Genomic DNA, 27,169 nt, shown 5'->3' with positions numbered 1-27,169 from the left:
CTCTCTGTTTGGCAGCTCTCAGCCACTCTGACCCCAGCCTGTAGCTCTGCATGGGGTTGTTGTGGCCAAAGTGCAGCACCCAGCACTTGGACTTATTAAATGCCATCCCAATGAATGAATGAAAAGAAAAGGAGTTTAAACCCAGCAAGTGTAGAGATACCTTTCAGTGACTGTGTTCCTTAGTTACTGCAGGCAATGCTTACCTCTTTACACAGAGTTCTGGGGACCATTATCTTCAGGATGCGACATATTCTTGCAACAAACACTCTGTCCACCGCTGCCCGCTCCTTCTTTCCCTCCTTCTGCTGCACACAGGACAAGAAGAAGGGGCAGATACTGAAATGGTGATGTGGCATCTTCCTTACCCAAGTTATCTACAGCATTTGCAGTATGTCCCTCCAATTTAAGGCTTGCTCATAGGAGTTAAATGAAACATAAGGATTGGGAGAGTATGCCCTCACAGCTAACAGACACCCCAAGTAAAAGAGCTAAGCAATCAAAACAAACTGCAATGAGAAGTACTTGCCAGGATACAGATCTACACACTTGGTACATAGTATCAGTCAGGGTTGGAAGGGACCACAAGGATCATCCAGTTCCAACCCCCCTGCCATAGATAGGGACACCCCACACTAGATCAGGCTGGCCAGAGCCTCAGCCAGCCTGGGTTTAAACATCTCCAGGGACAGGGCCTCAACCACCCCCCTGAACAACCCATTCCAGGGCTTCACCACTCTCATGGGGAAGAACTTCCTCCTCACCTCCAGCCTCAATCTCCCCACCTCCAGCTTCATTCCATTCCTCCCAGTCCTATCACTACCTGAGATGTCCCTCCCCAGCCTTCTTGGAAGCCCCCTTCAGATACTGGAAGGCCACAATGAGGTCACCTGGGAGCCTTCTCTTCTCCAGACCGAACAGCCCCAACTCCTTCAGTCTGTCCTCACAGGAGAGGTGCTCCAGCCCTCTGCTCATCCTTGTGGCCCTTCTCTGGACACCTTCCAGCACCTCCAGATCCCTCTTGTAATAGGGGTTCCAGAACTGGAGGCAGTACTCTAGGTGGGGTCCCACCAGAGCTGAGCAGAGGGGGAGAATCCCCTCCCTTGCCCTGCTGGCCACACTTCACCATGTCCAACCTATCTTTATGCATTAAAACAGCCACGTGAGGAACCTGATATTCTTCCATTTCTTTGATCAATGCAAGCCTGAAAGCCTAAGTCAAACCACACTGGCATCACAGCCATCATCCTGTCCAAAAGGAAGCCACAAGGATGAAACTTAAAAGTATATTAAAAAAACCCAACCCAAACCATTTAAAGTTACTAAAAACACATTACAGGACAAACATAAATTACCTCATTGCTCTGCAGGGTTTGTTTTCCACTTCGTTTACTGTAGGAGAAAAAAGTAAGAGTATTTTACTTGTTATTAATGCATATTTCTGTCCTGAAGATCCACACAGAAGACACAAAAAGGCATGCTTAGTATTACAGCTCTATCTATTTCTTTCAAAGCAGTGTAGAATAGAATAGAATAGAATAGAATAGAATAGAATAGAATAGAATAGAATAGAATCGACCAGGTTGGAAGAGACCTTCGAGATCATCATGTCCAACCCATCAACCAATCCAACACCACCTAATCAACTAACCCACGGCACCAAGCACCCCATCAAGTCTCCTCCTGAACACCTCCAATGATGGTGACTCCACCACCTCCCCAGGCAGCCCATTCCAATGGGCAATCACTCTCTCTGTGTAGAACTTCTTCCTAACATCCAACCTAAACCTCCCCTGCCACCGCCTGAGACTGTGTCCTCTTGTTCTGGTGCTGGATGCCTGGGAGAAGAGACCAACCTCTGCCTGGCTACAACCTCCCTTCAGGGAGTTGTAAACAGCAAGAAGGTCACCCCTGAGTCTCCTCTTCTGCAGGCTAAGCAACCCCAGCTCCCTCAGCCTCTCCTCACAGGGCTGTGTTCCAAACCCCTCACCAACCTTGTTGCCCTTCTCTGGACACACTCCAGCAAGTCAACCTCCTTCCTAAACTGAGGGGCCCAGAACTGGACACAGGACTCAAGGTGTGGCCTAACCAGTGCAGTGTACAGGGGCAGAATGACCTCCCTGCTCCTGCTGGCCACACTCTTCCTGATGCAGGCCAGGATGCCAGTGGCCCTCCTGGCTGCCTGGGCACACTGCAGGCTCATGTTCAGCCTACCATCGACCAGCACCCCCAGGTCCCTCTCTACCTGGCTGCTCTCCAGCCACTCTGACCCCAGCCTGTAGCACTGCCTGGGGTTGCTGTGGCCAGTGTGCAGAACCTGGCACTTGGATGTGTTCAATCTCCTGCCCTTGGCCTCTGCCCATCTGTCCAGCCTGTTGAGGTCCCTCTGCAGAGCCTCTCTACCCTCCAGCAGATCAAGATGTGTTATCTGAAAGTCAGCCACAAGCCAAGCAGATTTGGTTTGCATTATGTAATTAGGGTGAAAGATGATGAAAGTTGGGTTGCTTGGATTGCTAACACTCCATGACTGCAGACTCAGGTGTTGGTTGGTGGAACTATGTAGCCATGCTTGCAAAGGATGTGTGAGAAACACAAACATACCAGGAGCTTGTGATGCAGGTGCCGAGGTAAAGTGCAAGAGGGGCATGAAAGGCTTCATTTCCCTGTGTGAAACTGAATGCTGAAAGGAAGGAAGGTGACCTTATTGCTGTCTACAACTACCTTAAGGGAGGTTGTAGACAGATGGATGTTGGTCTCTTCTCCCAGTCAGCCAGCACCAGAACAAGAGGACACAGTCTCAGGCGGTGGCAGGGGAGGTTTAGGCTGGAGGTTAGGAGGAAGTTCTATACAGAGAGAGTGATTGCCCATTGGGATGGGCTGCCTGGGGAGGTGGTGGAGTCGCCATCACTGGAGGTGTTCAGGAGGAGACTTGATGGGGTGCTTGGTGCCATGGGTTAGTTGTTTAGGTGGTGTTGGATTGGTTGAGGGGTTGGACACGACGATCTTGAAGGTCTCTTCCAACCTGGTTTATTAATATTATTATTATTATCTTACTGTGTATAAAGATTACTTCAGATGCCATGAAAACAAGGTCCTGCAAAGGGGTGCATTGGAAGGGCAGCTAGTTTTAATTCTGCCCTTTTTATTTCCTCTGCATCTTATGGAGCAGTTAGAGGAAAAGTATTTATCAGCTAGTGCTAAAGACACACTCAAAAGTACAACACTATCCTTCTTCCTCTCCTTTCCAGACAGGCAAGCTGACATACAATTCACTTGATTTCTGAACACTGATGGGTCAGAGGAGCACACAAAGCTGTTGGGAGAGCTTGCATGTTCAGAGAACTCAGAAGCAACAGCCAACCATATGAAATTGTAACTTACTCTCTGAACCCTCTTATTGAGAGCAGGCTGGCTGAACACTACCACATTCATACCCTTTCAAGGCAGCACCCAGGAAATTACAAGGAAACAGAAACCAGGAAAGGCACTGCCCCTGCCTACATCATCCAAACAACTGCAGACTGCCCCATGAGCAGGGATCCTGCCTCTTTATCAGCAGCAGCACTTTAAAGGGAAATGTGCTTTAAAGATCTGCAAACAAAATACCAAGGATGAGACCAGGCCCATTTTAGTTTGTGTGTGTGAATGTCCCTGTCCAATGAAGAGAAACAACGATCATGGAAGGAAGAAGCAAGGTAGCAGAAGAATATGAGAAAAGGAGGGAGAAATGCCAGTTTAACAAGAACTTAATTAAAGGTAATGGTGAGAGGGAAGCCTGAGAGAAGATAAAAATCTTGCAAGACTACTTGTGCAAGAGACAGAACTAAGAACCTGAAGGGCATCTGAGCATGGACCAGTATCACAGTATCACAGTATCACAGTAACTAAGGTTGGAAGAGACCCCAAGGATCATCAAGTCCAACCTGTTCCAACAGACCTCACAACTAGATCATAGCACCAAGCGCCACGTCCAATCTCCCCTTGAACACCTCCAGGGACGGCGACTCCACCACCTCCCTGGGCAGCCCATTCCAACGACGAATGACTCGCTCAGTGAAGAACTTTTTCCTCACCTCGAGTCTAAACCTCCCCTGACACAACTTGAGACTGTGTCCCCTTGTTCTGGTGCTGGTTGCCTGGGAGAAGAGACCAACCCCCACCTGGCCACAACCACCCTTCAGGTAGTTGTAGAGGGCAATGAGGTCGCCTCTGATCCTTCTCTTCTCCAGGCTAAACAATCCCAGCTCCCTCAGCCTCTCCTCATAGGGCTTGTGCTCAAGGCCTCTCACCAGCCTTGTTGCCCTTCTCTGGACACCTTCAAGTGTCTCGATGTCCTTCCTAAACTGAGGGGCCCAGAACTGGACACAGTACTCAAGGTGTGGCCTAACCAATGCAGAGTACAGGGGCACAATGACCTCCCTGCTCCTGCTGGCCACACTATTCCTAATACAGGCCAGGATGCCATTGGCCTTCTTGGCCACCTGGGCACACTGCTGGCTCATGTTTAGGCGGGTGTCAATCAGCACCCCCAGGTCCCTCTCCGTTTGGCAGCTCTCCAGCCACTCTGACCCCAGCCTGTAGCTCTGCATGGGGTTGCCGTGGCCAAAGTGCAGCACCCGGCACTTAGACTTATTAAATGCCATCCCATTGGACTCTGCCCATCTGTCCAGTCGGTCAAGGTCCCTCTGCAGAGCCTTTCTACCCTCTAACTGACTAACATCTGTTCCCAACTTGGTGTCATCTGCAAACTTGCTGATGACTGACTCAACCCCCTCATCCAGATCATCAATGAAGATGTTAAAGAGGATGGGGCCCAGCACTGATCCCTGGGGGACGCCACTGGTGACTGGCCGCCAGCCGGATGTGGCACCATTCACCACCACTCTCTGGGCTCGGCCCTCCAGCCAGTTCCTAACCCAGCACAGAGTGTTGTGGTCCAAACCACGAGCTGACAGCTTAGCCAGCAGTTTACTGTGGGGGACGGTGTCAAAGGCCTTGCTGAAGTCCAGATAGACTACATCCACAGGCCTCCCCACATCCACCAGACGGGTCACCTGATCATAGAAGGAGATCAGGTTGGAGAGGCAGGACCTGCCCTTCCTAAATCCATGTTGGCTGGACCTGAGCCCTTGGCCATCCTTCAGGTGCGCAGTTATTGCCGCCAGGATAACCTGCTCCATCACTTTCCCTGGCACTGAGGTCAGGCTGACTGGTCTGTAGTTTCCAGGTTCCTCCATCCGTCCCTTCTTGTGGATGGGGACCACGTTGGCCAGTTTCCAGTCACCTGGGACCTCCCCAGTGAGCCAGGACTGGAGGAAAATGATGGAGAGCGGCTTGGCCAGCTCATCTGCCAGCTCTCTCAGCACCCTAGGGGAGAAACAACTCAATAAAAGTTCAGAACAGACACAGGACTTCATCAAGTCATGATAAAAGCATGTGTGTGGCAATGGTAACCCTGTGTGTGGCAATGGTAACCCTGTGCAAAGCCTAAGTAACAGCCTAGTTAGGGACCACATCCTGAGGTCACAGAGGCACAAAAAGCTCTCAACACATCTTGTGTCACTGCTCAGAGTACAAAAGCCTGACCTAGTTTTCAGAAGGGGTCCTTGAGTATGGATCAGTCCAAGCACACCTGGTGTGAAAACAGGAGGAACACCAGCGCTCTCAGGTGTCAATAAGTTGTTATCAAAGTGTGTGGGTATTTCCCTGGATGACTCAGGGCTTGCTGTTGCAGAAGGAAAGCATGCTGCTCTTCCAGGTATGCTATAGGAATGCCAAGCTTTGTTGCTTCAAGGCTGGGCAACGTTTGAAGTCCCAACACTTACACCACACAACTATTCCAGCTTTAAAAGCACCTGAAGTGAATACATTAAAATAATAACACATTAAGAAGATGAGGCCCACAATTATTCTGGCAGCTGAAGACCTTTGATGCATTTATTTACAAGCTTTTTTTTCCCCCCCTGCAATAACTGCTGAGAGAAATTCAGCAGCTGAAACTACTGAGCAGAACTGAAACTGATTCTGCATTAAAAAGAGTGTTCAAGAAATAGGGACTGTATGTAACCATGGCCTCACATGTCATTAGGTTTTAGAGAGTTAAAATCATAGTATCAGAGTATCAGTCAGGGTTGGAAAGGACCACAAGGGTCATCTAGTTCCAACCCCCCTGCCATGGGCAGGGACACTTCACATTAGATCAGCCTGGCCAGAGCCTCAGCCAGCCTGGGCTTAAACACCTCCAGGGATGGGGCCTCAACCACCTCCCTGGACAACCCATTCCAGGGCTTCACCACTCTCATGGGGAAGAACTTCCTCCTCACCTCCAGCCTGAATCTCCCCACCTCCAGCTTCATTCCATTCCTCCCAGTCCTATCACTCCCTGAGATCCTGAGCAGTCCCTCCCCAGCCTTCTTGGAGCCCCCTTCAGATACTGGAAGGCCACAATGAGGTCACCTCAGAGCCTTCTCTTCTCCAGACTGAACAGCCCCAACTCTTTCAGTCTGTCCTCACAGGAGAGGAGCTCCAGCCCTCTGCTCATCTTCATGGCCCTTCTCTGGACACCTTCCAGCACCTCCAGATCCCTCTTGTCATAGGGGCTCCAGAACTGGAGGCAGTACTCCAGGTGGGGTCTCCCCAGAGCTGAGCAGAGGGGGAGAATCACCTCCCTTGCCCTGCTGGCCACATTTCTCCTGATGCAGCCCAGGATCTGATTGGCTTTCCAGGCTGCAAGTGCACACTGAGAGCTCCTGTTGAGCTTCTCCTCCCCCAGCACCCCCAAGTCTCTCTCCTCAGGGCTGCTTTCCAGCCAGTCCCTGCCCAGCCTGGATTTGTGCCTGGGATTGCCTTGACCCAGATGCAGGACCCTGCACTTGGTCTTGTTGAAGCTCCTGAGGTTGGCTTGTGCCCACCTCTCCAGCCTGTCCAGGTCCCTTTGGATGGATCCCTTCCCTCCAGCCTGTCAGCTGCACCACACAGCTTGGTGCCATCAGCAACCCTGCTGAGGGTGCACTCAGTGCCACTGTCCCTGGCACCCCCAAAGATGTTGAACAAGCCTGGTCCCAGGACTGATCCCTGAGGGACTCTGCTTGTCCCTGGCCTCCACTGGGACATGGACCCATGGACAGCCACAAAATAAAGATTATTTGTCAATTCAAACCCTAATAAGCAGCTTTGAGTGCTTTGTTCTAACAGCAAAAAACCAAAAGAGTTAATCATGTGAGCTCAAACTAACGCTTCAGTAATGAAACAATCTTACATGTAAGTGTGGATTACCTATGTAAGTGTGGATTACCAAGAAGCAGTGCAATAAATGTGGCTGCACAGCTCCAAAGCCATTGCTCTTACAATTCAAGAAACAAAAGAACAACTCAAATTAAAGCCAAACAAACCCCCCTCAAACTATTGTTACTTTCTTTAAGTAAAATAATTCTGCTTGCAATGAAAGACTGTGTTGTAGCTCTAGCTGGGAAAAAAAAAAGGCTTCTGCTTCATGCAGGCATTTTCCTTCTCAAGAGCCTGCTCTTTCAGGCTGATAGGTGCTGGCACTGCTCCAGACTCCATTCTCCTGCTGTGGAAGTTTTTTGTTGGAATCCTGTTTGTGTTCTCACAGAATCTGCACTGAAGAAGACTCTCAATTAGTCAGCAAGAATACAACGAGACTCTGGTTACAGCAGACACCTCTAACGTTTGGAAGCTCTTTTATTATTCCAGACCTCTCATTTACTCAATGGTTCAGCCTCCTAAGCTGTGCTGGTGAAGGAGGGTAAGTGCTTCATGATGTCCCCATTTTGCACTGCAAGTAGATCCCCTGGTACGTGGCCATCGTTGAGCAGCACAATGTAAGGACTGCTTGGAACAGAAACATAAGGCCACCTTCTACTGTAGTGATTGCCCTAGCCACCCATCCTGTTTGAATGGAACAGTGGTTTTTATTGCCATAGGCATGCCCTGACTTGGTGATGCAGTAGGATAACAGCTATGATACAGCTCAGGTCAGTACTCAATGCTTATTCAGCATACCTACTACACCTGAAGAAGCTACAACTGAACTGCGAGAGCTCTGCTTTCACTCTTCAGCATACAGTCCTGGTTTGACTTAGACCAGAGCTCATTCTGTTCAGGGATTTTACTTTTCAGCTCAGCCTCTAAGGAACTGCACCCCCTGAAATGAATAGCATGTGCTCACAGGCAGTGGCTGCTGCCAGCACTGACAGTGCTCAATGCTGCTAGCTGATGTGGGGGTGGAGAGTAAAAGGCAGCATCTCCACAGAGGAGAGACCCTGAAGTGACCAACAAGATATTCCATACATGTCATATTCCACATAAAGCTGAGGGATCACAAGGGTCAAGCCCTCTTCTCTAATGTAATGGCCAGTGTCCAGGAAGGACTCCCTCTGTTCTGCCTTCAATCCCAACACTTGAGTTCTTCCATCTATTTCTAGAATCCAGCTCCTGAATCCAGAGCTCATCTGCCCCTGAGCCTAGTCTGTGACTTCTGTCACAGAAGTAGTGGAAACAGTGCCTGAGAGCCCTGATGGGGGCTGGGTTTGACATTGGGGTTTGCATGTATTTTATTCTTTTCATTAATGCAGTTCTAGTTTTCTTTTCCAGTTGGCATGTCTCCCTCCCTCATCCCCTTTCTCTTCCCCTTGGGGAAGGGAGAAGGGTTAATAGAGAGCAGCTTCAATTAGTGGCCAGCTCAGGCATGACCCTTGGCATGTAGCTACTCTCCCTTCATCACAGGGAATGAAACTCATCACAATGAAACTCTTCCCTGAATGCATTGAGCCTGAAGCTGGACTAAGCTGGGATACTGAAAGAACCCCAAATGAAGAACAACATCTGGTTGGAAGGAAGTAGCACTGGAGTCAACAGTGACATGAAACACTGCTCACTGGGAACACACTTTTGCCTCATGTCTACCTCAGAGTCAGACCTGTGTAGTGACCACTCACCATTCATTCCTCTACTTTTCCTTCTGTATTGGGAAGTTCTTACATTTTCCTTCTACCCCCTCCCTGGATTCATTCAGATTGTTCACTTCCAGCCACCAGTTCCCCACAGGCATTAGATTTTAATCAAAGAGAATTCAACTGCAGGTTGAGGATTACACTGCAAAATACTAAGAGAACACAGGAGCTTCTTTCAGGTGACTGAAAACACCAAGTACAGTCACAACATCAGACTACAAGAACAAATACTCAGAAGATGAAATTAAGGCCAGAAAAAAAAGGACACAGAACATAAACCAACCTCACCCAGAAAGTGCATTATTAGGTTTCTGAGATTATTGATGCCTAACTGAAGCTAACTTGAACTGAAACATGCCACTTTAGACATGGAGAGGGTTCTTTAAAAGCAGGAGTCAAACACAAACCAACACAACAACATTGACTCTAAGCTACACAAAACCATTTGCATTGAACTGTTCCAATTTATTTCTCTGAAACAATAAAGCCTACAGAAATACAAGAGCCAGCTGTCTCCCAAGTGCTTACCCACAGAGCACCCAGCTGGGCTGCAGAACAGCAGAACTTACAACAGCTCAGCTCCAACACCTGCTTGCTTTGCAGATTTTCCACGTGGAAGGTGGTTGACTGAAACAAAGTCTACTGCAAGGGAGTCGTGAAAAAAGACCTGCCAATGCAGTAATGAAACTTGAAGGCAGGTTGTAGCCAGGGGGAGGTTGGTCTCTTCTCCCAGGCAAGCAGCAGCAGAACAAGAGGACACAGTCTCAAGCTGCGCCAGGGGAAGTTTAGGCTGGAGGTGAGGAGAAAGTTCTTCCCAGAGAGAGTTGTTAGCCATTGGGATGTGCTGCCCAGGGAGGTGGTGGAGTCACCGTCCCTGGAGGTGCTCAAGAGGGGACTGGATGTGGCACTTGGTGCCATGGTTTAGTCATGAGGTGTTGGGTGACAGGTTGGACTTGATGATCTTTGAGGTCTCTTCCAACCTTATTGATTCCATGACTACCTTAAGTAGCAAGTGGATGATTGGCAGACTGACTTCAGAGCTCCTGTCAGGCCCTCACAGACAGTGATGGATGATGATGGGGAGGTTCTTGGAAAGGGTTACCCAGGCAATAGAGGAAAAAGTGAAGTGATGGTACTAAAGTAACACAGAATAGAATACATAGAATAAACCAGGTTGGAAGAGACCTTCAAGATCATCGTGTCCAACCCATCAACCAATCCAACACCACCCAAACAACTAACCCATGGCACCAAGCACCCCATCAAGTCTCCTCCTGAACACCTCCAATGATGGTGACTCCACCACCTCCCCAGGCAGCCCATTCCAATGGGCAATCTCTCTCTCTGTATAGAACTTCTTCCTCACCTCCAGCCTAAACCTGCCCTTGCACAGCCTGAGACTGTGTCCTCTTGTTCTGGTGCTGGCTGACTGGGAGAAGAGACCAACATTGAACCCAATCCATTGATTTGGGTAGGAACAATGTTGGATAAGGACAGGAAGCCAGAATGCTCCAAGCTGAATCTCCTCAGCATTTCTGCAGAGTTTCTTTACAAGTTTCTATGGAAGTATTAAGAACCTTAATTACCTGCATCTCTCTGCCTGCACTCAGAAGGTACTAGTACTACAAAGGTACTAGTACTACACTAGTCAATTCTTTCTACAAACTTCCACAGCCTCAGGCAAAATTCTAAGGGAATCAGTAAGTCAAATACTACTTTCAAAGGCAGAACTTCATCCATCGTCACCATGGTTGATGCAGAGGTGATGGAGATCAAAGCCAAGGACAAATCATGCAGAATGAGATGTGAAGTACTTCTGATGCAGATGATCTATAGAATAAACCTGCAGAATGCCTAGACTAAGGGGGAAAAAAAATATCTTTCTTTTTACCAGGATAAGGGAAGAGAAGGAGTTTATATAAGGTCCTGTTAATAATGAGGAAAACTCTTCAACTTCCATTTCACATCTATGATACAAAGATCAGCAGGAGTTTAACCTACAGCCATGTTCATGGTGCTTTCTCTGCCTGCTACCTTCTTGATGAACAAAACAAAACACTCTTGCAAAGTGATCCTCTATGCTGGTGGTGTTTAAATTCATACTTAAGCTAACACCTGAAAAGCCACTTTTAACCACAGTAATGTCTTAGATAAGGAATCAGGGTTGCCATTTATGATGGGGAGTTCTATAATCTGGCTTTGACCCCCAGTATAGGAAAAAACCAACACTGATAAACTTGAGCACATCCAGCAGAGGGCCATCAGGCTGGGCAGGAAGGCACAGCACAAGCCCTGTAAGAAGCTGAGGGTAGAGGATTTGATCATCCTGGAGAAAAAGCAGAGCCGGGAGAATCTAACTGCAGCTTTCAGGAGACAGAGCCAGGCTTTTGTTTACATGGGCACACAGCAGAAGGGAGACAACAGACATGAACTGAGTGTAAGAGGGGAAAGAAAACTAAAATATAAAATCACTATTAGAGTAACTGAGCACTGTAACAAGTTGTCCAAAGACTGTGAAATCTGTCATTGGACACTTTTCAAGATCTGACTGCTCAAAGCCCTCGACCGGTGTGTGTGAATTCAAGGGTGGATCGTGCTCTGGGCAGACACGTGGATCAAGCAGTCTCAAGGCACTTTCTAGTTCTAAATATGTATTATTATTGTTTTAAAACATGAACAGGCTGGGGATAGGATAGGATAGAATAGAATAAGATAGAATAAGATAGAATAGGATAGAATAGGATAGAATAGGATAGACCAGACCAGGTTGGAAGAGACCTTCAAGATCATCGAGTCCAACCTCTCAACCAATCCAACACCACCTAAACAACTAACCCATGGCACCAAGCACCCCATCAAGTCTCCTCCTGAACACCTCCAATGATGGTGACTCCACCACCTCCCCAGGCAGCCCATTCCAGTGGGCAATCACTTTCTCTGTGTAGAACTTCTTCCTAACATCCAGCCTAAACCTCTCCTGGTGCAGCCTGAGACTGTGTCCTCTTATTCTGGTGCTGGCTGACTGGGAGAAGAGACCAACCTCTGCCTGTCTACAACCTCCCTTCAGGTAGTTGTAGACAGCAATAAGGTCACCTCTTCTCCAGGCTAAGCAACCCCAGCTCCCTCAGCCTCTCCTCACAGGGCTGTGTCCCAAGCCTCTCACCAACTTTGTTGCCCTTCTCTGGACACGCTCCAGCAAGTCAACTTCCTTCCTAAACTGAGGGGCCCAGAACTGGACACAGGACTTGAGATGTGGCCTAACCAGTGCAGTGTACAGGGGCAGAATGACCTCCCTGCTCCTGCTGGCTCCACTGTTCTTGATGCAGGCCAGGATGCCATTGGCCCTCCTGGCTGCCTGGGCACACTGCAGGCTCATGTTCAGCCTACCATCGACCAGTACCCCCAGGTCCCTCTCTGCCTGGCTGCTCTTCAGCCACTCTGACCCCAGCCTGTAGCTCTGCATGGGGTTGCTGTGGCCAATGTGCAGCCCCTGGCACTTGGATGTGTTCCATCTCCTGCCCTTGTCCTCTGCCCATCTGTCCAGCCTGTCGAGGTCCCTCTGCAGGGACCTAGGGTCTGAATGAAGGGCCTGGAGCACATGACCTGTGAGGAACATCTGAGGGAGCTGGGGTTGTTCAGTCTGGCAAAGAGGCTGAGGGGAGACCTCCTTGCTCTCTACAGCTCCCTGAAGGGAGGTTGGAGTGAGGAGGGGGCAGCCTCTGCTCCTTGGTGGCAAGGGACAGGAGCAGAGGCAATGGTTCCAAGCTGCAGCAGGGGAGGCTCAGGCTGGATGCTAGGAAATATTTCTTCCCAGACAGGGTTCTCAGACATTGAAATGATCTGCCCAGGGCAGTGCTGAAATCACCATCCCTGGAGGTGTCTAAGCAGCTGTGGACCTAGTGCTTGAGAGACATGGTTCAGTGTTGACGCTTCAGTGCTGGGTGGAAGGCTGGACTGGATGAGCTTGGAGGTCTCTTCCAAACAGATGCTTTTCTGTGATTTCTGTGTCATGTATCACCTAAAAAAGTTTCAGGAAATGCAGCATCTCAGATGTAGCCTGCTGCCCATGATTTAACTGAGAGAGCTTTTAAAGCAAACATACACAAACTAAGCAAAGAAAGGTCTCAGCAAGACTGTCAGGAGGCAACCACGCTGAACTTCTCATTCATAGATGCAAGGTAACTGAACAGCACCTCCCTAAAGGTAAGCAAATAGGCAAGTACCTTCCCAATGGACAGTAAGCAACACAACAAAACACCTTCCCCCAAGACTGAGAAACATGATCAGCCAAAGCCAATGGTATGTTTTAAAGAAGCTAAGACCGAGTTTCGGGGCTCTGTGCAGGCATCTGGCACTTGATCCTACTTCAAAGGCAGCACTGCAGCGGGGTTGGAGTGAGGCAGAAAACTCGAGGACAGCACCACACCATTTCAGATTGCAAGTAAATGTTAGTCACAGCACTCAGGTCTTGGGGTTTAACTGCTTTTATACCATGAAAGCTGCTCTCTTTAAAGAGGAGGTGACAATGACAGTTACTCAGGAAGGATCATTCTCAACACTCCTGAAGAAACTTGGTTGGAGAAACTCAGCAAAGTCTTCAAGAGGCCACTGAGCCTAGTTCCTGCAACGTCTCAGGAACACTAGTTCTGTGCTATTTCCTAGCAAACTGGACAAAGTTAAAGTTTACAGTCTTCCTGAACAAAGTTCAGAGCCAGGAATAACAAGAAGCTGCAGATGAAGAGAGATAAGCAGGACTTGCAGTTTAATGACAGATGAAGGGGAGGTAAGAGTTGGACAATGTGTGTAACAGCAAAAAGAAAGCCACACACCTGAGGTCATGCTACCTTCCTTCTGTGCAGCAGGATGAGTAGATTTTGTTCAACCCAGTGGAAAGGAAGAATATCTGGCTGAGGGTTTTCCAAGCAAACTTTGTGTGCACACACCTTACGTTCTAGAATGGCACTGGGCAGTTTCCTGCCTCCAGAAAGCACAGTGTCTCTCAAAGCACACTCACTGGTAGACACACTGCATTCCCTGCACAGAGAGCAGAAGCACAGCTACTTCAGGCCAAGGGCAGTAACCTTCCTCAGCAGCCTGGGCATGGTCCAGAGGCAGGTCCATTTATGCAACACAAGCTGAGCACACTCAGAAACCAGGAGCACAGTTTCTTGGCGCTAGGCCGGTGGCTAGTTACAGCACAACCAAAAATAAGGTGAGGGGAATGCATTCAGGGGACCAAGAAGGGAACTCTTGAGAAGGTCACAGCCAGCCATGTCACTCTGACTTGCTCTGCACTGATAAAGCTCATGAAGTTTGAGAAGGCAACAGAGCAGAACTGCTGTTGAAGAAACTCTATGTTTCCGTAGAAGTCTGCATCTCATCACCAAAGTCACACGGAGAGAAAAAAACCCTTTTACCACAAGCTTGTGCTCTGGCCTGAGCTGGGGCTCCAGCTCTCCCTCACAGGCAACAGAGAAAAAAGGACTTCTAGCTAGTTTCCTGCAAAACAGAAAACAAAACAGTTTCCCACTGTTACACTTCCTCCAGAGCTTGGCTCGGACAACAATCAATTTAGGCAACTTAGTAAGAAACCACTGATTAAGTACCCAGGCTTAAAACAAAGGCAGTCTTCATGTTAGGAGTAGAGCTGAGTCATCTGGGTTTCTCCTGTCTCCCTATCTTCCAGCTCAAGGCAGATTTTCTGAGCCCCAGGCAGGTTTCTGTATAGGATCAGAATTTAGGTGCATTCTCTAGTAAACCTGTTTGCTTGTTTGTTGGGTTCTTGGGCGGTCTGGGGCTGGTTTGTTTGGGGTTTGGCTTTGTTTTGTTTCATTTTGTTGGGGGTTTTGGTTGGTTGGTTGGTTTTTTGGTGTGTTTGTTGGGGTTTTGGGTGGTTTGGGGTTTCTTTGTTTGGGGTTTGGTTTGGGTTGTTTTTTGGTGTGTTTGTTGGGTGGTTTGGGGTTTTGGTCTGGGTTTGTTTTGTTTCATTTTGTTGGGGGTTTTGTTTGTTTGGGGTTGATTTTTGGTGTGTTTGTTGGGTTTTTGGGTGGTTTGGGGTTTCTTTGTTGGGGGTTTGGTTTGGGTTGTTTTTTGGTGTGTTTGTTGGGTGGTTTGGGGTTTTGGTTTGGGTTTGGTTTGTTTCATTTTGTTGGGGGTTTTGTTTGTTTGGGGTTGTTTTTTGGTGTGTTTGTTGGGTTTTTGGGTGGTTTGGGGTTTTGGTTTGGGTTTGGTTTGTTTCATTTTGTTGGGGGTTTTGTTTGGTTGGTTGGTTTGTTTTTTGGTGTGTTTGTTGGGGGGTTTGGGTGGTTTGGGGTTTTGGTTTGGGTTTGTTTTGTTTCATTTTGTTGGGGGTTTTGTTTGTTTGGGGTTGTTTTTTGGTGTGTTTGTTGGGTTTTTAGGTGGTTTGGGGTTGGTTTGTTTGGGGTTTGGGTTTGTTTTGTTTCATTTTGTTGGGGGTTTTGTTTGTTTGGGTTGTTTTTTGGTGTGTTTGTTGGGTGGTTTGGGGTTTTGGTTTGGGTTTGGTTTGTTTCATTTTGTTGGGGGTTTTGTTTGTTTGGGGTTGTTTTTTGGTGTGTTTGTTGGGTTTTTGGGTGGTTTGGGGTTGGTTTGTTTGGGGTTTGTTTTGTTTCATTTTGTTGGGGTTTTGTTTGGGGTTGTTTTTTGGTGTGTTTGTTGGGTTTTTGGGTGGTTTGGGGTTGGTTTGTTTGGGGTTTTGGTCTGGGTTTATTTTGTTTCCTTTTGTTGGGGGTTTTGTTTGGTTGGTTGGTTTGGGTTGTTTTTTGGTGTGTTTGTTGGGTTGTTGGGTGGTTTGGGGTTTTGGTTTGGGTTTGTTTTGTTTCATTTTGTTGGGGGTTTTGTTTGCTTGTTTTGGGTTATTTTTTGGTGTCCTTGTTTGTTTGTTGGGTTTTTGGGGTTTTGGTTTGGGTTTATTTTGTTTCATTTTGTTGGGGGTTTTGTTTGGTTGGTTGGTTTGTTTTTTGGCGTGTTTGTTGGGGGTTTTGGGTTTTGGTTTGGGTTTGTTTTCTTTCATTTTGTTGGGGTTTTGTTTGCTTGTTTTGGGTTGTTTTTTGGTGCGTTTGTTGGGTTTTTGGTTGGTTTGGGGTTTTGGGTTGGGTTTGTTTTGTTTCATTTTGTTGGGGGTTTTGTTTGGTTGGGGTTCTTTATTGGTGTGTTTGTTGGGTTTTTAGGTGGTTTGGGGTTGGTTTGTTTGGGGTTTGGGTTTGTTTTGTTTCATTTTGTTGGGGGTTTTGTTTGTTTGGTTTGGGTTGCTTTTTGGTGTGTTTGTTGGGTTTTTGGGTGGTTTGGGGTTTCTTTGGGGTTTTGGTTTGGGTTTGTTTTGTTTCATTTTGTTGGGGTTTTGTTTGGGGTTGTTTTTTGGTGTGTTTGTTGGGTTTTTGGGTGGTTTGGGGTTGGTTTGTTTGGGGTTTGGTTTGTTTCATTTTGTTGGGGTTTTGTTTGCTTGTTTTGGGTTGTTTTTTGGTGCGTTTGTTGGGTTTTTGGTTGGTTTGGGGTTTTGGGTTGGGTTTGTTTTGTTTCATTTTGTTGGGGGTTTTGTTTGGTTGGGGTTGTTTATTGGTGTGTTTGTTGGGTTTTTAGGTGGTTTGGGGTTGGTTTGTTTGGGGTTTGGGTTTGTTTTGTTTCATTTTGTTGGGGGTTTTGTTTGTTTGGTTTGGGTTGCTTTTTGGTGTGTTTGTTGGGTTTTTGGGTGGTTTGGGGTTTCTTTGGGGTTTTGGTTTGGGTTTGTTTTGTTTCATTTTGTTGGGGTTTTTGTTTGTTTTGGGTTGTTTTTTGGTGTGTTTGTTGGGTGGTTTGGGGTTTTGGTTTGGGTTTGTTTTGTTTCATTTTGTTAGGGGTTTTGTTTGTTTGGTTTGGGTTGTTTTTTGGTGTGTTTGTTGGGTTTTTAGGTGGTTTGGGGTTGGTTTGTTTGGGGTTTTGGTTTGGGTTTGTTTTGTTTCATTTTGTTGGGGGTTTTGTTTGGTTGGTTGGTTTGGGTTGTTTTTTGGTGTGTTTGTTGGGTGGTTTGGGGTTTTGGTTTGGGTTTGTTTTGTTTCATTTTGTTGGGGGTTTTGTTTGTTTTGGGTTGTTTTTTGGTGTGTTTGTTGGGTTTTTGGGTGGTTTGGGGTTGGTTTGTTTGGGGTTTGTTTTGTTTCATTTTGTTGGGGTTTTGTTTGGGGTTTTTTTTGGTGTGTTTGTTGGGTGGTTTGGGGTTTTGGTTTGGGTTTGTTTTGTTTCATTTTGTTGGGGGTTTGTTTTTTGGTGTGTTTGTTGGGTGGTTTGGGGTTTTGGTTTGGGTTTGTTTTGTTTCATTTTGTTGGGGGTTTGTTTTTTGGTGTGTTTGTTGGGTGGTTTGGGGTTTTGGTTTGGGTTTATTTTGTTTCATTTTGTTGGGGGTTTTGTTTGGTTGGTTTGGGTTGTTTTTTGGTGTGTTTGTTTGTTTGTTTTAATGTCTGTGCACACAGAGCAAGAAGTGAACTTCACAGAGAGAGCTGGTAGCCCTTGGAATGTGCTGCCCAGGGAGGTGGTGGAGTCACCGCCCCTGGAGGTGTCCAAGAGGGGACTGGACGTGGCACTTGGTGCCATGGTTTAGTCACGAGGTCTGTGGACAGGTTGGACTTGGTGATCTTTGAGGTCTCTTCCAACCTTATTGAGTCCATGATTCCATGAACAGCCATATAAACATTCTGGATGAAGCTACCTTAATGTAGTTGCATAGAGGGTTTTTTTTGGACACCTGACAGCTTTTCACAAGGCAGCACAAGTTCACTTTAAGGCTTTTGCAGATATGGAAGCAGTCTATTAATCTGGAGCAACATAATTTCACCCTCCCTGTCAAACAGTCATGGGGGACTTGAACTAGAACAGGTGAGGTGCACTAGCAAGGCTCGCTCAAACATCTTCAAAAACCACAGAAAATGAGGCAAACCACAAAGACACAAAACTGCTTCGAGGGACAACTGCCACTTGTTAGGGAGTTTAAACTTCTGTGTTACACTTGGAAGCCCCTCCAAAGGTGGGAAGTTTTTGATCACACTTGTATCCACCACTGCCAAACTGCAGGCTCCCCGGCAGTCCGGCTGACAACATCAGCAGAGCAGCTACCCCCACCGGCAGAAGAGAAACGCTGAGAAGCCCAGTGACAGGCAAAGGCATTAGGTCATGTGGAACCTAAGATGACCTGTGTAAAAACCCTCTTTGACACACAGTGTCAACAACTCTGTTGACTTCTCTTAACCCAAAGGTGAATTTCCCTTTGCTGAGGTGTGTCTAACCTCTAAGAGACCTAAGAGCACACTTCCCTTCCTCTGTGCATTCTTTTTCTCCACAGTAGAATAGAATGGAATAGACCAGACCAGGTTGGAAGAGACCTTCAAGATCATCGTGTCCAACCCATCAACCAATCCAACACCACCTAAACAACTAACCCATGGCACCAAGCACCCCATCAAGTCTCCTCCTGAACACCTCCAATGATGGTGACTCCACCACCTCCCCAGGCAGCCCATTCCAATGGGCAATCACTCTCTCTGTGTAGAACTTCTTCCTAACATCCAACCTAAACCCCCCCGGCACAGCCTGAGGCTGTGTCCTCTTGTTCTGGTGCTGGCTGCCTGGGAGAACAGACCAACCTCTGCCTGTCTACAACCTCCCTTCAGGTAGTTGTAGAGAGCAAGAAGGTCACCCCTGAGCCTCCTCCTCTCCAGGCTAAGCAACCCCAGCTCCCTCAGCCTCTCCTCATAGGGCTGTGTTCCAAACCCCTCACCAACTTCATTGACCTTCTCTGGACACGCTCCAGCAAGTTTAGGAAGGAGGTTGACTGAGGGGCCCAGAACTGGACACAGGACTCAAGGTGTGGCCTAACCAGTGCAGTGTACAGGGGCAGAATGACCTCCCTGCTCCTGCTGGCCACACTCTCCCTGATGCAGGCCAGGATGCCATTGGCCCTCCTGGCTGCCTGGCCACACTGCAGGCTCATGTTCAGCCTACCAGTGACCAGCACTCCCAGGTCCCTCTCTGCCTGGCTGCTCTCCAGCCACTCTGCCCCCAGCCTGTAGCACTGCCTGGGGTTGCTGTGGCCAGTGTGCAGAACCTGGCACTTGGATGTGTTCAGTCTCCTGCCCTTGGCCTCTGCCCATCTGTCCAGCCTGTTGAGGTCCCTCTGCAGAGCCTCTCTACCCTCCAGCAGATCAACTCCTGCCCCCAGCTTGGTGTCGTCAGCAAACGTGCTGCTGATGGACTCAATGCCCTCGTCCAGATCATCAATAAAGATGTTAAAGAGGATGGGGCCCAGCACTGATCCTTGGGGCACACCACTGGTGCCTGGCTGCCAGCTGGCTGTGGCACCATTCACCACCACTCTCTGGGCTCAGCCTCCAGCCAGTTCCTAACCCATCACAGTGTGCTCCTGTCCAAGTACACACATGTTCAATGCACACAAAATTAAAACATCCATACCCTAGCATTCTATTTCATTCTAATGGACATGGCTAGGTGATAGGAAAGGCCAGCATGCCTAGGAGCAGATGCTGAAACATTTTGTTTTGTCACCTTTCCATTGATTACAAATTGCTTCCTATGAACTCCATTCTGGTTATTCCCTTTCCCTCATCTTGCAATTCCAGACACCTCACCCTCATTACCTCTTACTAGTCATTTCAGTCCCTTCTCCCAGCAAAGTTAAACACCTTTTTGAAAGCAGTCATAGTATCAGTCAGGGTTGGAAGGGACCACAAGGGTCATCCAGTTCCAACCCCTCTGCCATGGGCAGGGACACCCCACACTAGATCAGCCTGGCCAGAGCCTCAGCCAGCCTGGCCTTAAACACCTCCAGGGACGGGGCCTCAACCACCTCCCTGGACAACCCATTCCAGGGCCTCACCACTCTCATGGGGAAGAACTTCCTCCTCACCTCCAGCCTCAATCTCCCCACCTCCAGCTTCATTCCATTCCCCCCAGTCCTATCACTCCCTGACATCCTGAGCAGTCCCTCCCCAGCCTTCTTGGAGGCCCCCTTCAGATACTGGAAGGCCACAATGAGGTCACCTGGGAGCCTTCTCTTCTGCAGACTGAACAGCCCCAACTCCTTCAGTCTGTTCTCAGAGGAGAGGTGCTCCAGCCCTCTGCTCATCCTCATGGCCCTTCCCTGGACACCTTCCAGCATGTCCATATCCCTCTTGTAATAGGGGCTCCAGAACTGGAGGCAGTACTCCAGGTGGGGTCTCCCCAGAGCTGAGCAGAGGGGGAGAATCACCTCCCTTGCCCTGCTGGCCACACTTCTCCAAGTCCAATTTCATTCAGCACTCATGCTGAATATCCAAGGATATTCAGGAATGGGTCTCACTAGGATAACAGCCAATATGCAGCTCCCTTACGAAACGACCCTTAAAGTTACTTCTGAAGCAATGAAATATTAAGCAAACATTCTGCTATTTCTTGTTTGAGGTGGTAATGCCAAATATTCAAGACAAGCTCACAAAACAGAGATGGAATTAGGCTTCTGTGGATGACAGATAACATAACCTCATTTTCTCTTCCACGCTGGACACTATGGGGTTATTTTCCTTTCACAATCCTATACTGTAGATACAGACTTCAGCTGGTTCCCAGTGTTTATATTTAATATGAGTTTCATGTCTTTGTTTAAAGAACTACCAAGTTGAGGTGAATCAAAGGAGAAATGTCAAATCTGCACTGCAATCTCCACTCATGCACTGGCAGGAATGTTGAGCTCATTTGCATCGAATTAAAACAGTAATTCATAGCAACAAAATTCTTTCCTCTAGTAACAGCAGCTGTTTGCATTCACACACAGCCAGACAGGACTTTCATGGCAGCACAAAACACCACTTGGGAAAACAGTAAAGACAAGTCCAAAGCTTCATTTCAGACCTTGCTCAGTGACAAAGTCTTGAGCACTAACCTTTTTTTTCCCCCCTTCATTTTAACTGACCAAGGAAAAAGCACAAAGACTGACTTCTGCTTAGTTTCCTTTACCCTTCCACTTCATAAAGCTTTCTCCAACATTCAACAGTGAGAAAATAAATAAATAAAACTAGAACCACTGGTCCTTAAACCAGGCTTTATGAGTCATTTCCCTAAGTGGAAGCAATGTTTCCATGTGTAAAGACACTGCCGACCAGTGCTGGAGTGACTGCTGAGTGCCGAGACTGCCCACGATGGAGCTGAGTTGGGATGGTTTGCTCCTCTGTGCTGCACCCAAGATAATGTCCTCTCTCAGGCAACTTCTTATGACCCTGAAAAGCACAACTGAAGTCCTAACTGCATTTACACACAACAGCTTCCACCACCCCATGAAGCAATAAAGCTTTTCCAAGCAAGCAGCCCTTCACTCCACTTAAGTTAACATGGAAGACTGTGAGCTAACAGTTCTGTTTGTTACTCTAAGTTACTGTAAGCAAACACTTCTGTGTCCTTCTGGTTTGGGGAGTGTTACAGAAAACTGAGGTTGAAATACATTGTGAACAGCAAGTGATAATACCTCCCAGTTCTGCAAAAAGCCGATGAGGGATGTAATAGCTCTTACAGAACATCTATGACTAATCCAGCCAGCACTAATTAAGTGATCTTTGACCTACTAAGGCAGGTTAGCATAACATATACAGCTTAATTATTCATACATTACTACCTGATAGGAGTTGTCCTGGACCTTGCCCCTATTGTCTGACAGCAGAAAAGTAGGTGAAAGTTGCCTCTCCTCTCCTTCCTACTACCGTTTCTAGAACTGATTGCTCTCTGTCAAAAGGAACACACACACACACACCACCAGAAGTCTGTGTAAGAGACATTTTTCTGCTTCATGTTGAAAGAAGGCAAAAAGAAGGCAAATGTGTCTGTTGCTTTACTTTTCCACTTTGGTCAGCAGGGACACTGAACTGCTGCTGGTGCTCCAGGAAAGCTTACAAGCAGTGCACAAAATAAACCAGGAAACAGTCCAGTGAAACAAGATAGAATAGCCTAACTATCTTATTTACAACATAAAGTATATATATATATATATATAAAAGCATAAATACTTAAACTGTGCAAGGAAGGAAGAAGTTGTGCAGGTGATTCACAGCTGCACTGGAACAGTTTCATGGTCACCTTGAAGGTTAAGCCCCAGCATTCTGCTGGTTGTATTCCAAGTCTGCAACATTCCTCTTTTCCCTTAGGAAGCCCCCAAACTAGAATTCCATCTTCCAAAAGTCAGCAAGCTAAAATTCATCTCACAGTGATGTGACACAAAATTTGCAAGCATCATGTTAACAAAGGAATTCTTCTAGCCTTCCAAGTAAACTTCTTCCACAGAGTAAAAGGATTTAGGATAATCTCACCCTTCCAATTTCTCCCTCTTCCCAGGGGTGCAGAGAGAAAGAAAGCACAGAAATCAGAGGGCAGGCTAGGCCCTAGGAATTGTTATCACTGCTGCATAAAGGTTTACCACTTGTTATAGTAGGTCAGCACCACACACCAGCATGAGCATGCTGGAGGATCTAAAGCTTTGGCACGACGACAATCCTTCCCAGAAGCATGCTGTGATTTACCTTAGCTACAAAGCATTAAGAAATAAATGATACATGAACTAATGAGATTACAGGAGGAGGAGGCAATGGTAATAAGGGGATGCTTTTGTCTTGGCTGGTGGTAGAGGCAGCGTTGCTTACCTACTGCCTAGCCTTGCTAGGTAGCATTCTGCAAGGCTCCTGGCAAGGTTTGCCTCACAGGGAAACATGGAGAATGGAACGAAGACAAGTGGGCAAAAACCATCCTCAGAAACAGCACTCAAAGCAGCAGCAGCAGCACAGCTGTTAGCAAAACCATTTCATGTAGCCTGTCAGAGGTTTGGAATCTGTGGCCACAATACGGTACCAGGAGGAAGCAAGATCTAAGCCATGGAGGAACTCAAAAGTGTAAGAGCCCACACACACACAAATGGAACAACCAAGTTTGCAAGCATGCTACTTATTGTAACAGCCTCTAGTAGATCTGAGAACGTGAAATGGCTTAAGAGAGGATGGTGACAGAGGTAAAGAACAAGGGACTGCAGTACAGAGAGAAGAAAAGGGAAGGATCAGGCCAAGCTATCAACTTCAACTGCTGAATTAGCTGGAACACAGTTCACAAATTAGCTCCAGCTTCCAAATCTCACTAATCTTGTTACAGTGTTTAGACCACCTCATACTTATGAATGCCTCAGATTTTGAGCACTGAGCCTAGCAACACTGAAGACTGATAAGGGAAGGACGCTGCCACATTCCCAAATGGAGCATAAAGGTCCCTAAAGCTCACTTTCAGATGCTGGCTCTCAAGGTAACACATTGTGAAGTCTTGCAGATCAAGACCAGAAAATCTGTAAGCAAAACAGCTTATGGAGACAACCCAGAACCCACATTACACTCATTTCAGGGATAGGGAGATTGCTCTGGACAAGCTTTGGCTTGCTCCAGTCTACTGAATGCCACCAGCAGCGCGTACCAAAGCCACTAACTGTGCTTGATTTGCACCCACACTCGACAACGTGCCCTGATCTGAATGTCATCTGCTTTGTGTGCTCCAAGATCACTTCTCCATACAAGCAGAGAGAGATGTGTGGACAACTGGGCAATTTACTCCAAAAGAACACTCTTGCCCTCAGTTAAAATGCAGATGCTCCCACAACAGCTGCAAGGCCTAGCCTTTCCTACAAACACCATTACAACGTTGTGTTAAAGTCTGGCACTACCGTGTCAGTAACCTCCCAGCTCACCATTTTCATGCCCTTCTATATAGCTTCCCCCCTTTTCTGCAATGGTATTTTGCTGAACCTAAGCAGGGATGCCTGAAAAACATCATCCCCCCCTAGGAGCTGGACAGAAGGGAGCATTTCAACAACACTTTGGGGTGAGGTTCACCTCTCACGCAAAGGTAAGAAGTGCACATAAAGCTCTTAAGGTCTTATGCGTATAAAAGGCATTAGGCAGAATAAACCTGGATTGTTACTTAACCGTAGGTTATGTTATTACTCAATTACGTTGACAGAGCCAGGATGGAGCACCTGGCTCCATCTGTGAGGACTCCGTAACGTCTAACTGTACTACCCTGACGTTACCGGGTCAATAACCTAGAACCACAAACACGTTAAAACGGCAAAGGGACTGGTCCTGAGGCGTGCTCTTCACCTGCCACACTTTATGGCACCCAGCTGCTTCAGAAGAGGTAAACAAACACGCATCCTAGCACGCAGTAAGGCATCCTCGCTGGCGGCCTTTCTGAAGGGGTTATCCGTGTGCCCCCGGCTCCGTGCGGCAGCACTAAAACAGCACCTGGGCTCCACCACTTCCCTACGCAGCTAGGACGTCCTCGGACAACAGCTCTAGGGCGCTGGTTCACAGGAGAACGGAGAGAATGAATACGAAGCTCGAGCAGCAAGGCAGCGGTGTTTGGACACTCGCAGGAGCAGCATCGACCGCACCTCAGAGAAGCGGGAGGGGGAAGCAGAAGCCACCTCCCCGGCGGCAGCGGCAGCAGCAGCAGCAGCAGGGGCGCGGGTCGCCCCTCCGCCAGGCCGAGAGCCGGCGGGGGCCGGTGCGGGTGCGACCACCACTGCCGCCCGCCTCGGCCTGCCGGCGCCCCGCCCGCCCCGCGCAGCCGAAGGCCAGGCCCCTCGGCCCCCGCTCGCCTCCCGCGGCCCTCTCCGCTCACCCGTACTGGGCTGCCGCCCGACGCTTGTTGAGCAGGCAGAGGAGCGCGCAGGCGGCGGCGGCGGCCCCGGCGATGGCGGAGTGGCGCGCGGTGAGGTACTTGCTGTAGGCGGCCATGGCGGGAGAGCGCCGCGGAGCCCAGCCGAGCCGAGCCGAGCAGAGGCCAGGCGGCAGGCGCGGGGAATGCCGGGAGGAGGCGGTCCCGCCCGGCCTCGACGCCGCCGGCTGGGAGGGCTGCCGGCAGCCGGGCAGGACTTTGCCCGGGGAGCCGCGACGTGGACGGGTTGTGCAACGGGGGCAGTGGTAATTAACGCAACTTCCCCCTCTCACGCCAGCGGGCTCGTCCCCGCGGCGGGGAGCGGGTGAAAGGGAAGGGGCGGTTCCCCCTGCGCCGGCGGGGCCGCGTCTGCCGCCGCTGCCCGCGCCCGGAGGTCAGGCGAAGCAGCGCCGCGGCCGCTCCTGCCCCCACCGGCGCCTCGGCTGCAGCCCGCGTTTCGAGTTGCTCGCTCGCGGCTCGGCACCTCCCGCCCTGCGGGACTCCGGGCGTTCCCTTCCACGGGGGCTCTTTGTGCAGCCGTACGGTGCGATTGCCAGGGCGAACTGGGAGGCCATGGCAGTGTAATATATACCTTTACGAAAGATGTAAGCTTTGACACGATGCCTTTCTTTTAGGGTCATGAGAAGAGCTGCCGAGCTTGACGTACAGACAGACAGGGGAATGGGCCGTCCCCCCGTGTACGTCCGGGCAACCAGTGCCCACGGTGAGCAGAGCCACAGCAGGTCCGGCTGGAGATACCAGCCAGCCTTCTACAGAACCAGTTGCACTCGCACAGGTGCTTTTCCCAACAGAGTTAATAACAATTTGAAAGTCAAGCTATAGCAGCTGAAACACTCCTGTCAGTGCGACGGGATTTACATTGAATCTCCCCCTCTGGTCATATTCCTCAGACACTGACAATCATCTAGTTCCAGCCCCCCTGCAAGGGGGCAAGGGCACGTTCCACTGGACTAGGTCGCTCAAAGCCCCGTCTGACTCAGCCTTGAACAACTCCATATAACATACAGCAGCTGAATTTTAAAGGCACAGCCCGAAACTACCCCGCTGTACTGTTTTAAAGACCCAGTTGCACGGAATCGCAGAATCATTCAGGTTGGAAAAGGTCCTCGAGAGCATCGAGTCCAACCATTAACCCTGCTCGACAGAGTTCACCCCTAACCCACATCCCCAAGTACCACGTCTAAAGGACCTTTAAATACATCCTGGGCAGCACATTCCAATGCCTGGCCACTCTTGCTGTGAAAAAAAAATCGTCTTCCTCCAGTCCAGTCTAAACCTGCCCTGTTGCAACTGTCACAAGGCTATTCCCAGTGATACAATGGTTAACACTGACACAATGATTCCTCTGGCCAGACTTGAATGCACATCAAAATGTGGTGAGAATAAATATCTATTTTCAGTCTGAGGAAGGATTTCACACAGACTTTTAAAAGCCTTTGAAGGTTATGCTTTTGTTGCTGTCATAGAAGAGTATGCATCCATCCATTTATCAAGTATTCCTATTTCTATCAAATATGTCTGCCTGGATTAGCAGGGCTGAAGCTGGAGTTTAGTGAGTGCTGATCTCTGCCAGGCCCTCCACCTGGGTCACAGCAACCCCATGGTAAGGTACAGACTTGGGGGTGTATAGTTGGAAAGCTGCAGCTTGGAGAGGGACCTGGGGATTCTGGTTGACAGTTGACTGAATATGAGCCAGCAGTGCCCAGGTGGCCAAGAAAGCCAATGGCATCCTGGCTTGGGTTAGACAGGAGGTGATTATCCCTCTCAGCGCTGGGGAAGCCACGCCTTGAGTGCTGTGTTCAGTTCTGGGCCCCTCACTCCAGGAAGGACATTGAGGGGCTGGAGCCTGTCCAGAGAAGGGCAACGAGGCTGGAGAAAGGCTTGGAGCACCTGGGCTACAAGGAGGGGCTGAGGGAGCTGGGGGTGTTCAGGCTGGAGAAGAGGAGGCTGAGGGGAGACCTCGTTGCTCTACAAACTCCCTGGTGGCCTCTGCTCCTTGGTGGCAAGAGACAGGAGCAGAGGCAATGGTTCCAAGCTGCAGCAGGGGAGGTTCAGGCTGGATGCTAGGAAATATTTCTTCCCAGAGAGGCTTCTCAGACATTGGAATGGTCTGCCCAGGGCAGTGCTGGAGTCACCATCCCTGGAGGTGTTCAAGCAGCCTGTGGAGCTGGTGCTTAGGGACATGGTTTAGTGCTGACCCTGCAGTGCTGGGTGGAGGGTTGGACTGGAGGAGCTTGGAGGTCTCTTCCAAATGGATGTTTTCTGTGATTTTGGGAATAACCACATACACTCTTACTTCCTGTTCTCTGATGATACTTGGTTTCATCTGGCACTTTAGGGCAAGTTTATGCTTTGCTGTAAAAGATCAAGTCTCAAAACATGAACTTGTTCACATTTCTGAAGCACTGGAGTTAGGACTACAGCATCTAGTTCTCTGGCACTTGTTCTGTGACCTTGGACAGATC

At 48.7% G+C, this 27,169-nt stretch overlaps 1 protein-coding gene across 1 annotated transcript in view; it reads right to left on the bottom strand.

The window, feature by feature from the left end:
* ABCD3 (ATP binding cassette subfamily D member 3) overlaps nt 1–24,815 on the bottom strand; it is a 61,011-nt gene extending 36,196 nt beyond the window's left edge. Inside the window, exons 1-3 of the mRNA XM_054165664.1 lie at nt 24,648–24,815; nt 1,353–1,389; nt 204–305 (exon numbers count right to left, since the gene is read on the bottom strand). Of these exons, the coding sequence (XP_054021639.1) occupies nt 204–305; nt 1,353–1,389; nt 24,648–24,763 (255 nt within the window). The 5' untranslated portion in view covers nt 24,764–24,815. The remainder of the gene's footprint in view (nt 1–203; nt 306–1,352; nt 1,390–24,647) is intronic.
* Between the last annotated feature and the right edge of the window lie 2,354 nt (nt 24,816–27,169).

The sequence above is a fragment of the Dryobates pubescens genome, chromosome 11 (assembly GCF_014839835.1).
Source record: "Dryobates pubescens isolate bDryPub1 chromosome 11, bDryPub1.pri, whole genome shotgun sequence".
NCBI classification, from domain to species: domain Eukaryota; kingdom Metazoa; phylum Chordata; class Aves; order Piciformes; family Picidae; genus Dryobates; species Dryobates pubescens.
The sequence above is the reverse complement of the archived record's forward strand: the minus strand, read 5'-3'. Positions and strand labels throughout refer to the sequence as shown.